Source organism: Dendropsophus ebraccatus, chromosome 9 (assembly GCF_027789765.1).
Source record: "Dendropsophus ebraccatus isolate aDenEbr1 chromosome 9, aDenEbr1.pat, whole genome shotgun sequence".
Lineage (NCBI taxonomy): Eukaryota > Metazoa > Chordata > Amphibia > Anura > Hylidae > Dendropsophus > Dendropsophus ebraccatus.
This window is the reverse complement of record NC_091462.1, coordinates 15,309,699-15,335,026: the sequence shown is the minus strand read 5'-3', so window position 1 is coordinate 15,335,026 and position 25,328 is coordinate 15,309,699. Positions and strand designations below refer to the sequence as shown.

Here is a 25,328-nt window from a genome sequence, read left to right as displayed (position 1 = left end):
TTCATTGATATCCCACGTCTAATGGCCGCTCTCCTGGTAGAACCTTCTGGATACATTATGCGGATTCTATTTGCTTTCTAAATATTTCCGTTTTTATTTTGCACGTCCCTGTTTTTCCCACCTGATTCGGAGTTTGCTGATATCCACACCTGGCAGTTAGTAAAATAATGGCTGGAATATTCATAAAATGCTAATTCTCCTCATAGACTTTATTAGCCAAGTTTTCAGTACAAACACAAGCGGGGGTTAATATCTGTCGGATGGATTGTATATGTGGATGCACGGACACGCGTCTATAAGAACGACTGGATTATTAGGAGTATGGCGGAGAGTTATCAAACATGGTGTAAAGTGAAACTGGCTCAGTTGCCCCTAGCAACCAATCAGATTCCACCTTTCATTCCTCACAGACTCTTTGGAAAATGAAAGGTGGAATCTGATTGGTTGCTAGGGGCAACTGGGCCAGTTTCACTTTACAGCATGTTTGATAAATCTCCCCCATTTTCCCATATTACGGCACATACCATTATGGTCCCACAATGGCCTATAGGCATCATATACAGGATCTATGTGATACCATAGAGACATCCCCTGCTAACGTTATGGGTCCCTGTAGAGAGGGGGCCCATTCTAGGTTATTCCAGTCCATTTTGATGGGTGGTGACAACCTGCACAGGGATGTGGTCTCTAACGTTGGCAAACAAAGGAGAACATGGTATGGGATCAGCAGGACCTCCAGACGGGGTTCTGTGATCGCCTCCCTCTTTTTTGGAGGACCTCACTGGTCCCTACATCACAGCTCTTCTTTCACCGAGGCTTCTGAAAACCAGAAATCAGTGTCTTCAATGGATCTCTATGAAAGCGCCCTCATAGAAATGCACTGAAGACTCATTAGAAGCAGGCCACATGGTGGTCAGCAGGATTTGAACGGCACCATAGCACCGTAGAGTGCTTCTTTAAGCTATGACTTTAAAGCGACTCTAAACCCACAATCTGCCCCCACCACCACCACCCCAACCACTTGTACCTTCAGATAGCTGCTTTTAATCTAAGATCTGTCCTGGGGTCCGTTCGGCAGGTGATGCAGTTATTGTCCTAAAAAACAACTTTAAACTTGCAGCCCTGTGTCAAATTGGCGTTGCCTAGAGTACCCATGGCATAGGCCTGCACCGCCTCTCCGTCCCTCTTCACCATTAGGGAAGCTCCCGAGCAGGATTTCCCCTATTCATCACCTGTCTGAACACTGCATATGTGCTGGATAATTAAGGCCCCTGTGCAGTGTTCAGACAAGTGATGATTAGGAGAAATCCTGCCTGGGACATTCATAGTGGTGAAGAGGGTGGGGAGGAGGGATGGAGGGGCGGTGTAGGCCTAGGACACAGACCCTCTAGGCCACGCCAATCTGACACAGGGCTGCAAGTTTAAAAGTTATTTTTTAGGACAATAACTGCATCACCTGCCGAACGGACCCCAGGACAGATCTTGGATTGAAAGCAGCTATCTGAAGGTACAAGTGGTTTGGGGGGGACAGATTGTAGGTTCAGAGTCACTTTAAGTATGTTCTCCACAATAAAATGTTTTTAATTTAACAGGTGTCAGAAAGTTATATAGATTTGTAATTTAGTTCTATTTTAAAATCTCCAGTCTCCCAGGACTTATCAGCTGCTGCATGCCCTGCATGAAGTGGTGTATTCTTTCTAGTCTGACACCGTGCTCTCTACTGCCACCTCTGTCCATGTCAGAAACTTTCCAGACCTGGAGAGGTTTTCTATGGGGATTTGCTGCTGCTCTGGAGAGTTCCTGACATGGACAGAGGTGGCAGCAGAGAGCACTGTGTCAGACTGGAAAGAATACACCACTTCCTGCAGGACATACAGCAGCTTATCAGTACTGGAAGACTTGTTTTTTTTTTTACAAATCTATTTAACTTTCTGACACTAGATGATTCAAAAACATTTATTTCCCCTGAGTACCCCTTTAAGGCTGGCAGCAATATTACGGCATCTGATTATGTGCATGATGCCACCCACAATCCTTGGGGAAGTTAGCATTTTCCAGGTCATAATTTCCCAGTAATGACAGTAATCCTGGAAACCAGACGTCTCTGGAGCGCGGCGCCGATCACATAAGATGCTCCATCCTCCTCGGAGACGTGACATTAAGAAACGATTAGAAGCGGAGCTGGTGATATCTCTGGGGTGTAGAGGATATACGGCATGAGTACCTGTAACGTTCATCCCATCCGAGCGCTGGCACCACACCGTCCTCTTATTATCCATCCAGGGGCTCATCTTCCATGAGTATCGGAAACACTTTCCCCCTGCGAGGAAACACACAGGCAGCGTCACTATCCCCCCCAGTCACCTGCGGATTATCACTGATCGCTTTCTCCTTCCAAAGCGGCAAACCCTCAGCTGTCGGTGACTAATTGCATGAATTACACGGAAGCGACAGACTCGATCTGGGGGATAAGAAATCTAATATGGGTGAAGCTGAGCACCGGGGTAACTCCAACGCCGGAGCCAAATCGGTGCAGAAAGCCTCTAATGCGGAGCCAGGTTCCTGGATTTTTAATAAACACTAAGTGAGGCCGAGAGAGTCACTGAAATGTATGCCAGCCATTATTACAGGCCGCGCTGCCAAGTTCTGCCTCTCAGCTGCCGCTTTGGCTGCCAAGTCTGCCGCGCTAGGAATTGTGGCAATAAATACTTTGACAACTTGAAATGCTTTTTTTAAAAAGACATGGGGGGGACTCTAAAAAGTGGAAAGGAAAAGGGAACCTAAGATACATATAGGCTCCTTGCAGTACCTGTCAGGATCCAGCAGGGGCAGTGTCTGACTATACAGAGGTTTAAGGGTTATCTCTTTCTTTCAAATTAACTGGTGTTATGTTGATTTGTAACTTACTTCTATATAAAAATCTCACGTTTTCCAGTACTTATCAGCTGCTGTATGATCTGCAGGAAGTGGTGTATTCTCTCCAGTCTGACACAGTGCTCTGTCCATGTCAGGAACTGTCCAGAGCAGCAGAGGGTTTCTATGGAGATTTGGACAGTTCCTGTCTCAGACAGAGCTGGCAGCAGAGATCTCTGTGTCAGACTGGAGAGAATACACCACTTCCTGTAGGACATACAGCAGCTGATAAGTACTGGAAGACTGGAGATTTTTAAATAGAAGTAAATTACAAATCTGTATAAGTTTCTGAAACCGGTTGATCTGAATTAAAAAGATTTTTGCTGGAGTACCCCTTTAGCTTGATCATGGCTCTAGAACAGGGATGGGGGACCTGTGGCTCTCCAACTGTTGCAAAACTATAATTCCCATCATGCCTGGACAGCCAAAGCTAAAGCATTAGCTGTCCAGGCATGATGGGAATTGTAGTTTTGCAACAGCTGGAGGGCCGATGCCTGCTCTAGAAGAAACACCTGGACCCCAGATGAATAAGGTTTTGGGGTGTCATAACCCAAGATAACAATGCAATTACAGTTTATAATGTAGATTCCCTTTAACTAGATTATAAAATGGATTCAGATATATCACGATATGTGAAGATCTGAATGGTGTGACCTTACAGACAGATGCTATAGCAACAACGTGCAAGGAGTCGATAGGAAAACAATCCTTAAAGGTGATGTGCACGTCCACTTTGTACGTTGTGATCTCGGTTTCTATTATTGCACACAGTGGGATCACTGGATCACTATCGATAATGCACGGACCTTAGTCACCTAGGTGAAATGGTAATACCACTTAAAGGGGTTATCCCAAGACTAGAACTTATCACCTAGATGAGCAGTGTGTGATCAGAGAGGGTCTCACTGCTAGAACCCCCACTGATCATAAGGATGATGGTCCCTCATTGCCCCATGTGAATGAAGGGGTGGTTGAATAGGCATTTGCTATGTTTCACTCATCCAATCAGATACTAGTCTTCTCCTTTAAGACATTTAAAGGGATAGCCTTATGGAAGTATTTCTCACATTGAAGACCCTGCTATGTTTCTGGGAGGATCAGATTTGGGCTATAAATGGTCCTGCAAATGTGAATTCAGCACCAAGACAGGGATGGGGAACCCTTGGCCCTCCAGCTGTTGCAAAATTAGAATTCCCATCATGCCTGGATAGCTAAAGCCAAAGCATTGGCCATCCAGATGTGATGGGAATTGTGATTTCGCAACAGCTGAAGGGCCAAGAGTTCCCCATCTCTGCATTAGGTGATGGGGGTTTATATGTCTATATACCTTAAAGGGGTACTCTTTTCTTCCAAATTAACTGGTGTCAGAAAGTTATACAGATTTTCAATTTATTTCTATAAAAAAATCTCCAGTCTTCCAGTACTTATCAGCTGCTGTATGTCCTGCAGGAAGTGGTGTATTCTTTCCAGTCTGACACAGTGCTCTCTGCTGCCACCTCTGTCCATGTCAGGAACTGTCCAGAGCAGGAGCAAATGTGATGTCCCACCACAGGTGTTTCTAGTGTCTTACACCCCTCACAAAAGTCTGTACTTCAAGTGAAAAAGGTAATGAAGTAGTACCTAAGTTTTGCCACAAGATGTCGCCACTGTATGTAACTGTACTTGTATATTGCACAGCTCTAGTAACTAAGGGGTTATTGTTTGTTATAATCTGTGCACCAATGAGAGCCTTCTTTTCTCCTCTGCCTATCTCTGTGCTCCTTTCTCTGTATACTTTCTTCTCCACTATTGACAGGGGACATTGCACCTCCTGTAGGAAGTTGTCACATGGGGAGATGAAGTAGACAGCCACACTTACTGAGTCTTAGGTAAGTCTTGGTGGAGAGAGGATGCAGAACAAGTTGGTACCTGCTGTAGTCCAGCTAAGCCCTGGCTCTGCCAGGTCCCCACCTAGTCAGTATCCAGTGTAGTCTAGTCGATGGTAGCGGACAGACGTACATGGGAGAGGCAGACACCAGTTTCCTGAAAGCAGCACTTCTACACACTAGGCAGTGTTAAGCTACTCAAGAGAGGACAAGAGAACACCCCAAACTATGCCGAGAACACGTCTAAAATTGCAGGACAGTATCTTGATAACCAAAAGAACTGATCAGGATAGAGCAAAGTTGCTAAAAGCGTACGTATTCTATCTCACAGCATGGGTGTCACCAGGAAATCCTGACCACTCTGCTTAACTCAGGCAACAAGGGCTGGGGCTTGTGTCACCCTCAAAGGACGGGCCAACTGACACTGTAGGGCAAACAGGTGGTACACGACAACTAAGCTTGAAACTTGGGCATATATATTTTTACTTTCAAGTCTTCAGTATTCCACTTCTTCTCCTTCTAAAGTTCTGGCAGAGCACACTTCTACCCTGGGGTGGGACTCTCACCACAAACCTCCTCTCACTACTGTGAACTTGAAGCACAAACTCCTCTCTACTGTTCTCAGCTCAATCTACTTCTCAGCGCACAACCAAGTCAGCTCAGCTCTTCTATTCTACTGCTCTCAGCACAGATTCTGTTCTGTCATGTCTACAGTCTATGGTCAATTGCCGTATAATGTATTCTCACAATAAAAAAAGATTTATTTATGATAACAGGACTCAGTGATTATTGTTCAAGCACCTACACAGCAGATACCACATCCTTGGGTCATCTCCCCTTTCTGTGGGTGGCGGTACTGATAGTCCAGGTGGGTCGCAACTCCACTCTGGACCACCGTGATGAGTACCCAAGGGATCCCCTCACAGCCCGGGAGGTCACTGACCACAGGGAAAAAGGGTATAGCGCGCCTCTTTAAACTAAAAGCACACCCCATACCTGTGTGCCGAACTGGCGGGTGCACACCAAACAAATCCCCATAGAAAACCTCTCCTGCTCTGGACAGTTCCTGGCATGGACAGAGGTGGCAACAGAGGGCCTTGTATTAGACTGGAGAGAATATACCACTTTCTGCAGGACATACAGCAGCTGATAAGTACTGAAAGACTGGAGATTTTTAAAAAGAAGTAAATTACAAATCTATATAACTTTCTGACACTAGTTGATTTAAAAACAAAACAAAACAGGAGTTTCCCTTTAATACTGAATAGGGACGTAACTAATGAGAGAATCCCTTTAAGCAATTGAACAGATGCCATAATAATACATGAACCTGGGCACGGCCGAGTCTCAATGACTGGCTTGGGGCAGTTGTCCTGGTTCTCGTGGGACTGTACGATGAAGGTTCTAGATCGGGCCTGGTGACCATTAGCTTCAAAACTGCGTCCATCGATGCAGGCGTCCTGGCAGGAGCTCCACTGCGACCAATCGGAGAGATGACAGTCACCTAGAAGACAGGAGACATGAGGGGGATTATACTACAACGTCCGCTCTGCTAGAAATGTCAGTGAGCAGAGAAGTGTGGTAGTCGGTGTAATGATCCACCTGGGAGGTGACCCACTCAGCGGAGCCGCTCACCACCACCGCTGCTTCCTATGCAAAGCTGCATATATTCCTGGGATATAAAGTGTGCGGAGATGGATAATACAGAGATCTGAATAATCTCCTATACAGTGTAAGGGCACAGCATTCATACAACTCCCTATGGAGGATATGATAATAGAATCCCCCCTCCACTGTGTACACTATGGGGGGGGGGCTTGTATTGAAGTGACTGTAATCCCCATCTGTGAACGGCCATTGCCGTCATACATGGTGATCAGTGCAGACAGGGACCTCACCTGGACAGGGCACATAACAGGGCAGAACCAGTGCACTCTCCTCTATGGATAGCTGACTGCAGGATGTCGGCTCCACCGGTATCCTCACCGCAGTGCTGGAAGCATTGTGCGCCACACATGTCAGGTTCCGGGATTTATGTCCTTCTCCACACTGACCGTTCTGCAAAGATTAACATGACGGTGTCACTCAGGATCAGTAATGTATGTACACAGTGTCCTCACCAGCAGAATAGTGAGTGCAGCTCTGCAGTATAATACAGGATGTAACTCAGGATCAGTAATGTATGTACACAGTGACCCCACCAGCAGAATAGTGAGTGCAGCTCTGGAGTGGTGATCCAATTAGTTTTGGGTGTGGTCCTGCTGTGTGAGGCTGTGCGAGTCTGCTGCTCCTGGGTTCCAGGCAAGCCAGATCTGCCCCTGAGCCTGCTCTCTCCTCCCCAGGGAGGGAGCAGGTTTTCAGGCATGAGCGAGCCAAGGAGAGCCCCAACTCCTGCTCCCCGAACCAGGTCCGCGGGGGGCAGAGGAATCCAGCGACCAACGGCAGAGGGAATACCATCAGGAGGTCCATCAGAGGTACAAGGGCTGAGGAGGTCTGCTAGGAGGTGCAGCGATGCTTCTCCAGTCGCCCCTGAACCAGAGGTGACAAAGGGTAGCCGCAAGGCTACAACTAGCTGTGGAACTGCAAGCACCAGCAGCACTACAGTGGCTGTGGAACCAAACCATGAAAGTGTGAGCAGTGACACTCCTCCTGGAGCAAGGCAGTCTGCCCATGGAGGTGTGGAGGAAGATTGGGGGGTGCCGCGGTCCCAAGAGACGGGGCAGACCTATGGCCTCCGGATTGCTGCGAGCCTCCATGGGTATGAGGACACCAGGAACCAGCTGTACAAGCTCCAGGAGGAGGTATGTGCTGTAAAAGCATTGATGGACACTGCTGCTAAGCAGCAAAAGGCTGAGCTATCAGCGAAAATGAAGCATCTGAAAGCCGATATCAAAAAGCTAATGAGAAAAAGAACTTTTATTCTGGAGAACAGTGGGCCATTTAGAGAGAAGCTACAGAATGACGACAGATTTGCTGAAATGGAGAGAGAAAAGCAGAGAGGGCTGAGAGGGCTCCAGCCAGAGAGCCGGGTGGAGGAGGAAGGAGACGCTGCGGAGGTACGTGATGTTGAGCCGAATCCACCCGGGGGTCTGCAACAACAGACCCCATACAGTGGGCTCCCTGCAGGGCAAGCGGCATTGTCATCTAACCACTGTTCGGGGGATGAAAGCAACACCAGTTACCAGGGAGGGGCGCTGATGGCCCAGATCCAGCTCCTGGAGTCACCAGGGCGCCTCAAGGACTTCGTATTCGGAGAGGAGTTACCAGAGGAGGCGCCTGGGAGAAAGACCAAGGTAAAGACCACCAAGCTTCAGGAGCAGGTAACATTTGTTTATTCCCCCCTCCCTGTGCCCCCCGGACTGGCCTCAGGGTCAGCTCACTGTGTGAACCCCATATCTCAGCCCAGCCTGAGTTCTGTTGTGGACTCAGTGCAGGAGAATGGGGAGAGTATGGAGTCTAGTATGGCGGTAAGCTCCATCTCTGTTTGCAGTAGCAGAGGTGGAGCAGGTGAGGAACCGGCCGTAAGGTCGGACAGTGATATTGGCCCAGCGGCGGGCAGTGGCAGGAGAGGTGGCCCAGCGGTGGGCAGTAACGTTAAAGGCGGCTGTTTGCCGGTGTCAGCTGCGGGAGCTCCGGTGGCTCTTGGCGCTGGCACTGCTGTTCCTTTGTGTCGTCGTCAGGATGCTGCTGGGTCTAAGATGCCTTCCCCTCCCAAAAGAAAGACTGGACTTAAGCCTTTGTTTTGTATTGGAGTTACTGGACCAGATCGTGCGGAGGAGTCTAGTACTGATGAGGCAGAGGGTACCAGCAGAAATAGGGCAGGGGCTGCCTCTAAACAGTCCAGGCAGGCTGTTCGGTCCTTTCTTAAGGGACCGGTGGCCTGTCCTGTGGAGGTGGCTCCGGTCCTGGTACCCAATGATGCTGATGGTACAAAATCTGTTTCTGTTCCAGAACACACCGGTCCACCCAGTGTAAATGGGGGAATTAATGTTGGGGGGAAGGGAGGAGTGAATGTGGGGAGGAATCTGTCTGGGGCTTTGGAGGGTGGTCGGGGCAGTGTGACAGGTGGTATTGGTGTAGGTATGGATTATGTGGAGGAGGGTGGTGAAGGGGCACAGATTGGTGGTGGGAGCATAGGGCCTGGTCCAGTTCCACCCCCAGCGGCTGCAGCAGCGGTACGCAGCTATGCAAATGTTGCCGCTGGGGGAAGTGGGGTGCTTTCCTCGTCCTCGGGCCCTGGGGATGGTGACTTGCATCGACGTGTCCTGCAGGCCTTAAAGAGAGGGGAGAGAACAATTAATGTAGAGGGTAGGGAGGTTGATCTGTCTTTCTTGATAGAAAGGCATGGCCTTGCAGCCTTCCGAGAGGAAAGGGGTAGGGAAACTGTGTGGTCTCTCCCAACAGCCGGGCCGGGTGGTGTCCGAAGGAATGTGGTCCGTCTGAGGTGGAGAGGCAGTGATACATGTCCCCCAAGATCTAAAGTTGTTGAGCTCCTGCTGAGGATGAGCTTCAAGGCAGCTGACATCTTTGCCTTGATACATCCCTTTGGTACCCCTGAATTCGATATCAGCTTTGTTCGGCCGGAAGGGCTTGAGCTTTTTTGGTCGAACTATGAGCTGGTAAAGGATGAGCCCGGCTGGCGAGACTTTGCCATTCAGGCGGTGTCTCGCCAAAATAACGTCAAGAGAGTGACCGTTTTAACCCGTAACGAATCACTCTCTTGTATTGACATCATGACATGGCTTGGCCGGTATGGAGAGGTGGTGGAAGTCCCAAAAAAGAACAGGGACGAATATGGCATCTGGTCAGGGGCTTGGACCTTTATGGTCAAACTTAGGTATTCAGGAAACACCGTTACCCATATACCATCTGCCACCTTCCTAGGAAGGGATCGAATCCAGGTCTTCTACCAGGGTCAGCCTAAGCTCTGTCACAGGTGCGGTGACCCCACACATTTCAGTGCTAGGTGCACGGTGATGAAGTGCTCATTGTGTGGGGAAATAGGCCATCTCGCTGCATCCTGTGCGGAGATTAGGTGTCACCTGTGTGGTGACTTAGGTCACCCATTCAGTCGCTGCCCTCGTTCCTTTGCCAACGCAGTTGTTACCCCGGTGGAGAAAGGTCGTGAGGAGGAATCTACTGGGGGGGCAGCTGGCGGAGGTGAAGGAGTAAAAGAGCCAGGGAAGAAAAGTAAGCAAAAGACGCCAGCCCAACTGAGGCGTCGGGATAAGCGCCAAGGGGAGAGGGAGATGGGGGAGTCTCAGGAGCCTCGCGCAACTGATGTGACCTCTGATCTCATCCCTGAGGCCAATCTTACTGCTGAGGCTCTGAGGGACAGTGATTTGGATGAGGAGATTTGGAGGATTCGGAAAGAAGAAGGTGCCATCTCTTCACTGTCCTCCCATGGTGAGAGCGCGGATGAGGATAGTGGGAGATGGGTGGAGCACAAGCGGGGTACTAAAAAGAATAAGAAAAGGGGAGATGTAAGATCTTCTCCCACCCCCCAGATGCCAAAGGAAGGTACAACCATCCTCCCTCTGATTGGTCTCTCAAACCGGTTCCAAACCCTCCAAGATATTTCCTCCTCAGAGGTGCAGGAGGCACAGGGTGAGGTTACGGTTGGTGCAATGACGGAGGGGCCTGCAGGGGACGTCGAATCCTCTATCCCTGGGGAACGTATTTCCTTTGGGGGGAGGATCTGCCCAGGGTCAGAGGACGAGGAAAATGTAAATAAAGGGGAAATGGATACATCTGTTTCACTAAAGAGGGGTAAACCATCGTCAGATGAGGAAGGTGGCGGGCAGGATGCAAAGGATAGTGGGAAAAAGAAAGCCGTCTAACTCAAACACCCATGATGGCGGCACCCATTATGTTTTTTGTTTTTGTTTTTTTTCAAAAGTTTGTGTATTGTGATTGTCTTTGTATGTTTGTATAAATTGTATATACTGTATATATTATATGTGTTGTGTTTGCACCTGGGGTTCGGGTTTAGTGATAGGTTGGGTGGTGGGTAAAAGGGGGGAGGGGGCTTCTGTGGGACTTTGTTGGGACTTTTATATATATATATAAAATCCTGGGCTGGTTCATGGACGTCGGTGATCATGTACTGGGGGCATGGGATGCGGGACCAGCTCAGGGCCAAAAAAAAAAAAAAAAAAAAAATTATTAAAAAAATATTATATGTATAGTTTAGTTGTAGGTTATTATTTTGTATTGTGTCTTGTTTAGTTTAAGTTTATTTGTGTAATGATGTCTTGTTTAGTTGGTGTTGGTTTGTATAGAATTGTGTCTGTGGTATTAGGTTGTGCACAATGCAACTGGGCCAGGGGGTTCACATTTAGTTATTTATATAGGTGTATAGTATATAGTGCTGTATTGTATATAGGTGTGTATATAGTAGTGTATATAGGTGTGTTTATAGGTGTATAGTATATAGTAGTGTATATATAGGTTTGTATATAGTAGTGTATATAGTTTATTAATATGTTTAGCTAAATAGTTTATATTGTGTATATATTGTATATAGGTATATGGGTGTATATATTGTATATAGGTATATGGGTTGTTTGTGTGGAAGAATGAGTGTGGGGATGGACCGGTGCTTTATGTTATGGTTTCATTCTGTTTTTGTCATTTTTCTGTTTACTGTTTAGTTCTGGTCAGATATGGTGTGTTATTTCTGTATTTATTGTTATGTTTAAAATTTAATAAAAGAAATACAGGATGTGACTCAGGATCAGTAATGTAATGTATGTACACAGTGACCTCAACAGCAGAACAGTGAGTGCAGCTCTGAAGTATAATATACGGGATGTTACTCACAGCATAAATCATTTATATGGTGACTCAGCTTTTTATGTAAATGATTCGATATGCACATAATAGTCGTATTCACAGGTGGACGTACCCATTAAAACAAACATATGTGAGATGTTCTCTCCATAGAGCGCCTCATTGTACAGAACAAAAGAAAACTCAGCCCCCAAAATGAGCACAAGAGATCGCTAATAATGACTCACTTTTCGGACTCTGTGAGTGCGGCCGGTGCTCTACGGCTACTGCTCAGTATTGAATTTTTACAGCTTTTCTCGAGATGTAAAACGTCGCCTCCATTTACAATTATTATTCTGACAAGTGTCAAAGGGAAATGAAAAAAAAAAAAAAGAAATTTGTGTAAAAAAATCAAGAGACTTGTAAACGAGGAGGCAATTCATTATGTGTAAGAGGGGGGAGAGTAGGCCGGGGATGACGGGTGAGCGGATCCATACTGCAGCAGCGGGGAGCGATAATGAGTGGGGGAGGGGTCGGAGTGGACACACAAAACCAAGAACCAAACCATTAAAATAATCTGGTTTGTAAAAATAGAAACATTTTCCAGCTAATGAGTCGCTCAGAATTTATTCCTGGCCAGATTCATTATTTCCTTACGGCTTAAAATCCTGCGGCCTTTATATGTGGAACAGAAACTTAGAGGGACCTAAATCCACAGCGGCACGTTGTATTCTGGAGAAGAAAAGAAATGAAGAGGAAAGAACTCTCTGGAGTAAGATGGACTCTCTACAGGAAGGAACCCACCAAGCTGAGGTGCAGAGGGTGCGGCCTGTGGGGAATGTGAGACCCTTGTGGTGTGAGGTGAAAGTCTCCATGGAGTCGTTGATATCCTTGGGGACTAGAGGACAGTACAATGGCCATGTCCCATATATCACCAGTATACAGTGGCCTGCATAATGCTCATCTGATCACTAGTGAGGAGCGAACATCCCAAAGTTTGGTTCGGACCCCGGACACGGATATTGTGATCGGTTTGTGTTCGTGTTCAGCGAACGTTCATGAATAAATAACCAACATACAGTAGAAGTGAACGTTTCCGTTTACGCACATGTGCACAGATTATCAGGTGCAAAGCGTAAATTACGCAGTTGTATACGTTCGCAAGTTCGAATATGTTCGAAAATGATCATTATAACCATTCCGATCATCTAATAAATTGTACAATTACCGTCATGTTCGTACGAACATATCAACATTTACGGACATGTTCGCTTAGCACTACTGATCACTAGTGATCTGGTCTGGTTGGGTAAGGCTGTGATAGTATCATGCTGGCTGCCACTTACAGGGTGTATGTATGGATAGATTCAGAGTGTCTGCTGGGATGGGGGAGTAGTTGGCCTGGTCTAAGTACCACTGTTGGGTGATCTGTGCAATGCATGTCAAGCCTGCTCAGCCAGTCAGCAGCAGAGGAAGAACACCGCTATAGTCGCTGACTGGCTGAGCGGGCCTGCCACATAATGTCCCAGGTCCCCTCTCAGACCAGGAAGCGTCTAGGTGCGGGGGACTGGATCGGCTGTATATGGGCATTTTTTTTTACCAACCCCCTCCCCAGAGTTTTCCTTTAAACCTAGTAGAGACTAAAGCTATATCTGGCCAGGGGGTACACACAGATGATGGGGCATTTAAATGCCCTAGTGTAAAAAGCTCTGTCTATGGATGAAGAACAGTCTGGACCATGGGGTAACGGCATGATACATGTTTCAATTTCACTTTACCAGGATAAATTTTTAAATTGCAGACCCTTTTATTCCCTGGAAGCTGAATTAACCTGTATACAATGAGCACCCCCTACTGGTGACTACAAGGATTTAGAATTGTATTATTTAATCCTATGCTACAAAGTAAGAGATTCACAACCACATAAAAAAAACATATGGTGCAGTCTATGGATTGGGGGGATTGTGCGCACCGCTAATTCTTCCAGTGTATTAGTCCTCCTTGTATAGGTACAATACGTGACTTACATCCCAATTCATCGAGCTCTAAAAATGAGATGATTAAAAGTTACATGTATAAAAGTTCTGTAAAGCGTTCTAAACTTTAGTCCCACAGGAGGCGCAAAAAGCAAGAAAATTGCTCCGGCTCTGCCATGTAAAATGGATTCTGTATTTCGGCTGGGGATGTTTGCTTTGCATTTAGAAGTGTGTCCCGCTGTGTAGGTTATGCTAAGTATATAATCTACAGCTGAATGTATTCCGTTATCTCTACCCTGTACAGTATGTACATATCCTCAGACTCCTGGCAACGTCCCTGTAAATAACATCTTTTAGAAAATCCATTATCTTGTTCTGTCAGATCTGAGCCACAGCTGGAAGAATTTAGGAACACGATAGAAGCAATTTAAACGTCAATCGGGAAAAGTAACATAGTAACTTATCTCTTTATGATTTCCCACCGATTCTCACCGGAGACTGCAAGGGACAGGTTGAAGGTCACACAAGGTTGCAGCAAATAACTGGCTCACGTTCTAACGCAGAGTGATCTATGTGACCGGGGGAAATTCCAAGGCTGACAATTATCTTCTTAAAGGGGATGTCTAGTTTAGAAGAGCCATCGTCAAATACAGTACCTTACTAGGTCCGAGCCTCTGGAGGACCCAGCAGGCCCATGCAGTACACAGGTAGTCCTAGTAATTGGGTAATATAAGATTGATAGTATATTTTACAGTATATGTTAAAGGGGTACCCCAGAGACTAAAAAAAAAAGTTTTTTTTTTATATAATACATTGCTTTAATAAAGTTATACTACTTTGCTTTAATAAAGTTATACTACTTTATAATATAACTTCATTACAATAAATTATCTTTTTTTTTTTTTTTTTATCTACCATTCAACCTCTGTTCAGTGGCAGCAGTAAGGGGAAACACAGCCCCTCTGCTGCCACCAACCTTTTTGTGTCAGCCCTGGCAGCCCTGCAGTTCCCGATCCCCTGCTCTGATCAAGTGCTGCTATACAGTTATAGACACAGCAGGGTCCCGTTCCTCCATTGCACTGTATATTCTTATATACAGTACCAGGGGAAGGCTGCCTGACATGATTGCTGTATGCAATATACCTGCCCCTGGTACTGTATATAAGAATATACAGTACATTGGGGGAGGGGGAAACACTGCTGTATCTATCTCTGTGCAGCAGCACTTGATCAGAGCAGGGGATCGGGAACTGCAGGGCTGTCTAGACCCAAAAAGGTTGGTGGCAGCAGAGGGGCCGTGCTTCACCTTATTGCTGCCACTTAACAGAAGTGAAATGGTAGATTAAAAAGATACATTTATTTTAAAAAAGTTATATGCTAAGTAATAAAACTTTATTATTTAAAAAAAAAAAACTTAAAAAGTTTTTTTTTTTTTTTAAATATATTTTTCTTTTGCAAATTTAACATACAAAAAACAGACTTTATTATTTTTCTCTGGTGTCCCCCTCCACCCACAGGGTGCTGAGAAGCAGCCGGAGGTCTAAAGAAGGGCACTAGCCCGCCATCTTACTACTAACTAGAGCGGTTGCAGCACAATATAGTGCATTAAATAAATATTACAGTGTATTGTGCAATCTAACAAGCAATAAAAATAAATAAATAAAAGTTTAAAGAAAATAAATGAAACCCCCTGTTAATAGTAAACATAAAAACATTTGCCATTTAGGGTATGTTCACACTGAGTAAATTAGGCAGAATCCCGCCTGCCTCGGTGTGGCACTGCTTCTCTATGGGAGAGCGCACGCTACTCTGACATGTCACTTCTTTTAGCGGAGCACGCTCTCCCATAGACAGGCTATGGCACACGGAGACAGACAGGATACTGCAGCAGAAAGTTCCGCCGCAGAATTCCGCCTAATTTGCTCAGTGTGAACATACCCTATACATAAAAAGCCTAATTGTCAAGGCAGAGTATTAAAATATAACATTACTTATCCTATATAGCAGGGGTACTCAACAACTTTTAGTGAAGGTCCACTTACCGGGGTCTATTGTCAGGTGAAGATCCGAGCTGAACATCAGTAGGAAACGTGTTTTGTTACTTTGTCACAAACGTTCAACTATTTATATACAGAATTGCTGCTTATTAGCGGGAAAACTGGCATTTTTTTCTCTCTCACCAGGCCTTTGATATTAGGTACAAAGGGGGTGACTGCCCTGGTAGTATATAGCCCCCCTGTTGCTCCCCCAGTAGTGTATAGCCCCTCCTGTGCGCTCTCCCTCAGTAGTATATAGCCCCCTGTTGCTCACCCAGTAGTATATAGCCCCCCTGTGCGCTCTCCCCCTGTAGTATATAGCCCCCTGTGAGCTCCCCCCAGTAGTATATAGCCCCCTGTGAGCTCCCCCCAGTAGTATATAGCCCCCCTGTGCGCTCTCCCCCTGTAGTATATAGCCCCCTGTGCGCTGTCCCCCAGTAGTATATAGCCCCCTGTGAGCTCCCGCCAGTAGTATATAGCCCCCCTGTGCTCTCCCCCTGTAGTATATAGCCCCCTGTGAGCTCCCCCCAGTAGTATATAGCCCCCCTGTGCTCTCCCCCTGTAGTATATAGCCCCCGTGAGCTCCCCCAAGTAGTATATAGCCCCCCTGTGAGCTCCCCCCTGTAGTATATAGCCCCCTGTGAGCACCCCCTGTAGTATATAGCCCCCCCGTGCGCTGTCCCCCTGTAGTATATAGCCCCCTGTGAGCTCCCCCCAGTAGTATATAGCGCCCCTGTGCTCTCCCCCCAGTAGTATATAGCCCCCTGTGAGGTCCCCCCCAGTAGTATATAGCCCCCCTTGTGCTTTCCCCCTGTAGTATATAGCCCCTGTGAGGTCCCCCCTGTAGTATATAACCCCCTGTGCGCTCCCCCCAGTAGTATATAGCCCCCTCAGTAGTATATAGCCCACTGTGAGGTCCCCCCTGTAGTATATAGCCCCCTGTGCGCTCCCCCCAGTAGTATATAGCCCCCTCAGTAGTATATAGCCCCCTGTGAGGTCCCCCCTGTAGTATATAGTCCACCTGTGCGCTCTCCCCTTGTAGATGCCCCCCAGACAGAAAAAAAAATAACAAAAACAACTCACCTAGCACCTCGTTCCCCGCTGCGGCTGTCTTCTTCTCTTCCCGTCGGTCCGGCCCCCGGCTGATACGCGCTCTCTGGGGATGTCCCGGGGATTCCCCAGCAGAGCGCGCATCAGTGACCTCAGCGTGCGCCGCCGGCCTGCACTTCCGGGAAGGACAGGCCGGCAGCGTACACTGAGGTCACTGGTGCGCGCTCTGCTGGGGAATCCCCGGGACATCCCCAGAGAGCGCGTATCAGCCGGGGGCCGGACCGGCACTGCCCCCAGCCCCACAGGCCTTCTGACATCTAAGGACAGTACGCCTATGGGGCGGGAGGCAGTGCGGTGGGGAGCGGGACGGACCGGATCCGGGGCGGTTAGGAGGTCTGACCAGGGGTCCGGACAGCTGGCCTCCGCGGTCCGGGTTCGGACCGCGGTCCGCCAGTTGAGGACCCCTGCTATATAGCAGTGATTTTCAATCAGTGTGCCGTGGCACACTAGTGTGCCGCGATACATGGTTGGGTGTGCCGCGGGGAAAGTTCCCCAAACTATGGTGCCCCTGTGAAACAGGAGAAAACAATGGGGGAGAGAAACCTGGGGATGGGGGAGAAACAGGGGAGAGAAGCAGGGGGGAGAGAAACATGGGGATGGGGGAGAGAAACAGCGGAGAGAAGCAGGGGGAAGAGAAGTTTGGTGGAGAGAAGCACGGGGGAGAGAAGCATGGGGGAGAGAAGCACAGGAGAGAAGCAGGGGGGAGAAGTATGGTGGAGAGAAGCACAGGAGAGAAGTAGGGGGGAGAAGTATGGTGGAGAGAAGCACAGGGGGGAGAAGAAAACAGGCCCAGGTTTCACACTGAGTGAGTATAAATACATTTAGAATCTATATTATTAACTATATGTATAATATGTACTGTTTTAGTGTCATTTTGTGCCATTTTGGTTGGTGGTGTGCCCCGTGATTTTTTAAGTATAAAAAGTGTGCCGCAGCTCAAAAAAGGTTGAAAATCACTGCTATATAGTGAAAACAGTAAAAAAGACAATACCGAACACCAGAGTTGCTGCTTTTTGGTCACCTCTCCTCTACTATAAAACTTTAATAAAAATGTTTTAAAAGTTTACATGTACCAGTGAAAACTGCAAACAATGAGCCCTCACACAGCTCCATCAACAAAAAAATAATAATAAAAAAAAAAAAAATTATGGACGTCTGAGAATACGGCAATGCAAACCAAAGGTTTATTTATTTATTTATTTTTTTAAAGTAATAAAACATTTTTTTTAAAAACCTATAAATTTATAAACCTATCAATCTCGTTGCACCAACCCACTGGATACAACTAACAAACTATTTATACTATATAGTTTTTCTAGTCTACCCCACAAATATGTATTATTTGATTTCTCAATTTATGGTAAAATAAATAGTATAATTAAAAAAAATAAAAATAAATAATGTTGGAAAAATAAAACAAAGGTAATAGGTCATGGAAGACGGGGGATGGAAAAAATGTAGGCATTGTCATCCCCAAAAATCACTGATGTGAAGAGATTATGGACGGGTAAGAGTGTTACATTTGGGCACATCCGCCTGGTGTTGTCATGGACAATCGCTCCCTTTTATCTTCCCTACTTTATATTTGGCCCAAAACGTCTTTCCCGACCAGAAGCCTGCCTCCGACATGGAGAAACACGTCCCTTGTTAAGCCATATAAACCCTTCCATCTGACTCTTTAAACTTTCTGCCTCTCAGCACAAGTGACATTATTTCTCATTGAAAGCCGTAATGTTCATTTAAAAGACATAAGTGTATCTTATAAGACAAAACAATAGTCCAATTCCAGCCGAGCGCATCACTGCGACATGTTAAACGATAAGAGGGAATAAAAGCAAATAAAAGCCACCAATAAAAGCAGCTCCACTGGAGAGATAAGAAAATAAACCGTAAACCAGACTCGGTTCCAGAGGAAATAACCTCACAAATCCAGAAGCGCGAGCGACACACAACACGAGGGAGGGAGGTTTAAACGACACATTTCTGAATTTGGGATTCTGTTCATCTGTCATTAGTATTTAGGGTCATGGTGTGTGTCGCTCGTGGTTCTAGATTTGGGAGGTTATTTCCTCTGGAACCAAGTCTGGTATATTTTCTTATCTCTCGTGAATGATGAATTTCTGTAGGCATCATGAGTATCTGACAGAAAAAGAACACGTGTACAGGAGCACAATACGTGACACAAGACCTCTGAAGGTGTCCTGTGGGATCAGCAGCCGATCCTGTGCGGTGTGAGGGGCGGCCTCCATGGATGGGATTTGTTTCTCCAGCACATCCTACAGATGATGGGATGATGATGAGATCTGGGGAACCTGGAGGCCGAGTCACCATCTTAATCTCTTTGTAATGTTCCTCATACCTGAACAATGTCTGTAGTGTGGCCCCCAGGGGCATTATGCTGCTGACTGTTGCCATTATAGGGTCCCGCTACCACGAGGGGGTGTTGGCTTGGTGTGTATAATGGTAAGGTAGGTGGTTCATGTCACAGTAACATCCACATGATGCCAGGACACAAGGTCTCCAGGAGAACATTACCCATCACACTGCCCTCGCCATCTTGTCTTCTTCGCATCCTGGTGCCATTTCTACCCCAGGTAAGTGCAGTGTCGGACTGGGGTATTAGGGGACCACCAGAGGAAATGATTCTGGGGGCCCACCAATGAAGAACCAGTGAGAAACGACATGTCAGTCATTGTTAGTGCAGGTTCTAAAGCTGGGTGCCCGCCAGAGAATTTTCCGGTCCTCCATTGGGCCAGTCCGAAACTGGGTAAGTGACACACACGCACCCGGCCATTCACATGATGGAGAACATGACCCTGCAGATCAGAAGCCTTCTGCCATTGCTTCATGCTCCAGTTCTGATGCCCATTGTAGACACTTGCAATGGATGTAGGTGTCACATGGGCTCTGACCGGTCTGCAGGGCTCCATAAACAGAAAGCTGCCATGTCCTATGTGATCTGACTCCTTGCTATCATAGACAGCAGGAAGTTTTTTCAGCATTTTGCTTTACAGCAACTTACGGGCTAGCCTTCACCCCCACACCCCTAAGTGAGCCTTGGCCCCAATATCTCTTTCCACGGTTTTCCTTCCTTGGACACTTTTGGTCGGTACTGACCACTAGATACCAGGGACCCCACAAGAACGCCCTCTCTGGAGATGCTCTGACCCCGACGTCTACACATCACTATTCAGCCCTGGTCACAGTTACTCAGATCCTGACACTTGTCCATTTATCCTGCTTCCAACAACAACTTCAATATGTTAGGAAGCAAGTGAACACTTCTTCAAGGAGAAACCGAGGATTTGGAGCTTTGGACTCCGATCCCTATAAAGAGAAGCTATGAAACAGATCAGCACTAAATACAATATAAACCTTCTACTATCTCCATCAAATACTTTTTATCCTTAGATAATTTTTAAGGTCGTGTGATTGGGCGTCGGAGCAGATAATAATAAAGAAGAAGAAGAGAACTATTATATTATATTACGCTCATCTCACGGCCGTTGTTCTTACATTTTGTGCCGCTAAATATTTTAATAGAAACATCTATCCTGCAATTTTCTTAGTTGTTGTCTTTTAGTTCAATAAAAAATGGGCATGGGATATGATGATGTTTCTATAGGTTTTGCCGTTTATGGAGGTGTCTGGCAGGTTGATAGATGGCTGTTTATACGTTTGTGCCGAGGCGTAGATGGAGCGTCCTATAAAGGCCGTCGTGTCTTTATGAAAGCCTTGCAGGAGTAAAATGTGTATTCATCTTCCCAGTTGCTAAGATTAACCGAGCTCTCAGTCACTTTTACTGCCTCTTAACTCCTGTTATTGGGAGCAGGAGGTCACCAGTATAAAAGCTATATAACTTACTGGTTACCATATTCTGGAAATACTAAGGTTTCATGAGCTCCACACATCATCCTATAAGGAAATGCTGGGATCTTGTGCCCTACAATGACAAGCTGGAACTCCTAATAGACTTATAAAGGCACAATAAAAAAAAACATATAGGGTGCGACGAAGGATTACATGTCGGAGAGGCTGATGCCCCCAGCCTATATATGAGATTCTACCAGATACCAGGATAAAGGCAGCCGAGATGATAATGTTAATATGACAACTGCTGCATGAATAAAACTGACTACTGTTTGTATAGTTCCATAGATAGCATCTCCAATATCCAAGAGTAGACAAGAAAGAATTGGTAGGAGGGAGATGCGGCTGCAGTATAAGTGTATGAGATTACCTGCTGTGAGAGGGGAGGAGGAGCAACAGATAGGAAGCATGCATTTAGCTCAGAGCATCATTCCTGTTATTATACAGCTCACACAGCACATAGGTGGTAATACCCTACAATGTAATACCCCATAATTGTGTTTATGGGCCGTTTGTAGGGCCCATAAACACAATGCCACCAGGTATGCCCATAGAAAGTATTGTCCCAAAACAATAATAATGACCCATTATGTCCCAACATAATAATAACCTTTCTGTGTGCCACACAGTAAAAAAAATTCCCAACTTCTTTCCTCCTAATAAATAAATGAGAATAATAAAATGTATATATTTTTTCCTGTGACATCACTGAGGCCGTGGGTTGCACTGACATTATGCTACCTTAAAGGGACACCAAGGTCCCAAGTGTGTTCCTGGCATCCTGTAAGTTTCAGACATAAAACCACCAGAGGGCACACAGCAATTCTAATATAGATCTAGAAGAGTGACCAGGATTATGTTTGGTAAGCTGTACTCCTTATAAGTAAGGAAAGGCACTGTCCCCTATTAGTAAGGATTGGTAGTATTATTCCCTATAGGTAATCATAGGTAATATTTATCCCCTGTAGGCAAGCCTTATGCTCTGTAGGTAAGGATACTGTAGGTAGTATTATCCTCGGAGGTAAGGATAGGTAAACTTTTCCCCCTATAAGTAAGGATACGTAAGAATATGTAAGCTTTATCCCCTATAGGTTAGAACTGGTAAGTATTATCTTCTATAAGTAGGGACTGGTAAGTATTATCCCCCCTAAGTAAGGATAGGTAAGCTTTATACCCTATAGGTAAGGACTGGTAAGTATTATCCCCTATAGGATAGTACTGGTAAATATTATGCCCTATAGGTTAGGGCTGGTAAGTATTATCCCCTATAAGTAAGTATATTAAGCTTTATACCCTATAGTAGGGGTAGGGAACTAAAGCTTTGGCTGTCCAGGCATGATGGGAGTTGTAGTTTTGCAACAGCTGGAGGGCCAAGGTTCCCTACCCCTGCCCTATAGGTAAGGACCTGTAAGTATTTTCCTCTATAAGTAAGAATATGTAAGTTGAATACCCTATAGGTAAGGACTGGTAAGTATTATCCCCTATAGGTAGGGACTGGTAAGTATTTTCCTTTATAAGTAAGAATATGTAAGTTGAATACCCTATAGGTAAGGACTGGTAAGTATTATCCCCTATAGGTAGGGACTGGTAAGTATTTTCCTTTATAAGTAAGAATATGTAAGTTGAATACCCTATAGGTAAAGACTGGTAAGTATTATCCCCTATAGGTAGGGACTGGTAAGTATTCTCTCCTATAGGTAGGGATTGGTAAGTATTATCCCCTATAAGTAAGGATATGTAAGTATTATCTCCTATAGGTAAGGGCTGATAAATATTATCCCCTATAGGGCACTGCTAGTGTTATGTGTTCTAGCATGCTACAGTATACTGCAAGCTCAGATGACAATGGTCAGGATAATGCACACTTCAGTAGTGCAGGTTCTGTGATAGTGTTGGCACTAACCATCAGGGGAATACTAGTTATCAATGCTGTACATAAATGCAAATTTATTATTGCGGTAGTAAATAATTGCATGTATATAAGCTGACCCTGGATATAATTGTTTACCAGGGTCTTGCGAGGTATTTATAAATGATGTCCATCTATTCCATGTTTTATATAAAGACTCATTGATCCGCATTGTCAATTAGCAGCAAATAAGCCTCAGAAGAGCTGCCTGCATCCTGAGAACCATTGTTCTAATAGTCCCCAGCGGGATCAGGCAGGGATAAGTGTCAGGGATGTTTGTCTAAGTAACAGTGACCTTTAATAGCCATGTAAATGTATGGCACGTTGGACAGGACAGTGATCGCTGCGGGAGCGGGTGGGCTTGAATCAATGTATCACGTATCACTGACAAAGCTCACTTCAGGCTGCACTAATTATTATTAGCTACTGCCCTTTAAGTCCCTGTTGTTTGCTGTTGTGGATAGACAACGGGCTAATAAGCATTTCTGCAATGTATTGCTAATGAGAGATCTGTGGATATATAGGAGAAAAAAGTCATTATAATTCTGCCCAGCAGGGGTCTCACTACCTGCTAAAATGTCGTCCACCCTAGTTGCTGGTCTCACGCTGTCCTTAGTAACTGCAAAGGTGCACAGTATGCACTCCTGGCCCTCTGTGAGAGCGGAGAGCGCGTGACATGACTGAGCACAGACTGCAGTCAGCTCGGTGGGGGCTGACAGTCTGCCAGAATGAATCTGCCAAAAAAGATCAAAGCAGCACCTTAGGGCCCTATTCCACCGGACGATTATCGTTCAAATTATCATTAAATCGTTCGAATCTAAACGTTAATCGTTCCGTTGAAATGCAGTTAACGATTAACAACCGAACGAGAAATCGTTGATCGCTTTATAAGACCTGGACCTATTTTTATCGTTGCTTGTTCGCAAAACGTTCGCATTGAATAAGACATCGTTTGGTAGTTCGCAATAGATCCGAACGCAATAGTGAATAAATAGCGAGGAAAAACGATCGCAATTACGATCATAAGTAACGATTATCGTTCCATGAAAATGAGTGAACGTTTTCAGGTCTTTCGCAATAGCGGTCGTTTGAGATCGTTAATCGTTAACGATTATGCAAACGATAATCGTCCGGTGGAATAAGGCCCTTAGTCCTGCCTGACATCTTATATAAAGGTAATAAATATATTTGAGGCATCATATGCTCCAGAAAACTGTGTCTCCTTGTGGACACTACTCCTGGCATGCGTCACTCTTGCAGGTTCTTGAACAGGGTAACAGGGGTTCCTACAAGCATTTATTCACATCAGGGATATGACAAACTGCATGTCAGTAGTGATTTTTTTTTTTTTTTTTACTTGGATCAATACATGACAGGTGGGATTTAAAGTGTCACTCTTATTTCAAACATCTTTGCGAAATTAATAGATAGATAAGATTATAATTAATAGAATCATATAAAAGATTATATGAAATTTTGTTTTAACAGCTTCTTTCTGTGTTCACAAGACTGTTTCCCACCTCCTCCTCCTACTTTTTATCTGTTCATTATCTCTGTTTACATTAAAGGGAAGCAAAGTGAAGATGGGTTTGCGCTGGCCATTATAACCTATGGAGGGGTCGAGGGCAGTATCGTAGCTCCTATGGAGGCAGACTGCGCAACTGCCATGGGGCCCATATTTCCGACATAAGTCTGACATAAGTAAAATGACAGAGCCCAGATGACAAACTAATCTAACGGTGCGTGCTCTGCAGCATGGTCGCCTCCTTACATGCCCTCTCCCTGTCTAAACCGATCCCTGACGCCTGTCTCCAGCTGCGGCATTCTATCGTTGTGTTGCAATGCGTTGCAATGCATTGCTGCGTTGACAATGCCACGGCACACAAAGTCAGCAGAGGGAAACAGGCAGCAGGGACCGACGTGACAGGGAGAGAGGAAGGAGGCGACCACACTGCACGGCACACACTGGTACATAGTGGCTGCCTGCGCCTGTGCCTACTGCACCAATATGAAGGGTCTTTGGGTCCGATTGACGCATCAACATCTACATTGCTGAAAACTCTAATGGAAAACCATTCTAGTCAGATACAACATGCTGTACTTGGAGCAGTTTCTTCACACCGTCATCTTATATTCTCACCTACCTCTACTTTACACACTGACCATTCCCCGAAGCTCCAGGAATAGCAGGGATACGCTTTACAGCTTCTATACTGGGTGAGCTGTGTCGGACAAGGTCTCCCGTCTCCTTCCATTTGCATCTTGACCCGACGGGATCGCATCTGCTGGCCTAGGGCAGAAAGTAATAGTCACTCCATTGTAGCCCGTAGAGATGTTCATAAATTCAGATGCTAGGAAATCAAGGTGTCCATAAACCTTATAGTAAAGTCGGCCAAGTCCGCTGCCACCAGTGTATGGATGTCAGATGTTTAAGGTGGAGAGAAGGGTTTGGACATGGTGGATCTTTAAATGGGTTATCCAGCTATACAAAACAATAGCTTTATGGTTGCTAGTATGTAAAAAACAATAAAGAAGCTATACTTACCTCTCCACGCTCCCCTGGTGTCATCCTCTGGTATCCACCTGAGACAATCCTGCCTCCACTTCTGAGACAGACTTGTCCTGAGGATGACAGCCCACTCAGTCAATCACAAGTTTTTTTCAGAAGTGAATGCGGGATCATCACAAGATAGCGGAGACCCGTAGGAGGACATCGGGGAATGCAGAGATGGTAAGTATTGCTTCTTTATTGTTTTTTTACATACTAACAACTATATAGCTATTGTTTGGCATAGCCGAATAACCCATTTAATGCCTGACCCTATTGTTCTCAGAGGCATAAGCTGACACAAGGGCAGTCAGTCTGTGGTTTACTCCT

General features: G+C 45.8%; 1 protein-coding gene across 3 annotated transcripts in view; it reads right to left on the bottom strand.

The window, feature by feature from the left end:
- The window catches only part of THSD7B (thrombospondin type 1 domain containing 7B), a 420,171-nt gene that overhangs the window by 13,430 nt on the left and 381,413 nt on the right, over positions 1–25,328 (bottom strand). For all 3 annotated transcript variants that reach the window (XM_069982655.1, XM_069982658.1, XM_069982657.1), the window contains 4 exons: positions 24,595–24,740; positions 6,677–6,836; positions 6,109–6,282; positions 2,225–2,320 (listed from right to left, as the gene is read on the bottom strand). In XM_069982655.1, the coding sequence (XP_069838756.1) occupies positions 2,225–2,320; positions 6,109–6,282; positions 6,677–6,836; positions 24,595–24,740 (576 nt within the window). The remainder of the gene's footprint in view (positions 1–2,224; positions 2,321–6,108; positions 6,283–6,676; positions 6,837–24,594; positions 24,741–25,328) is intronic.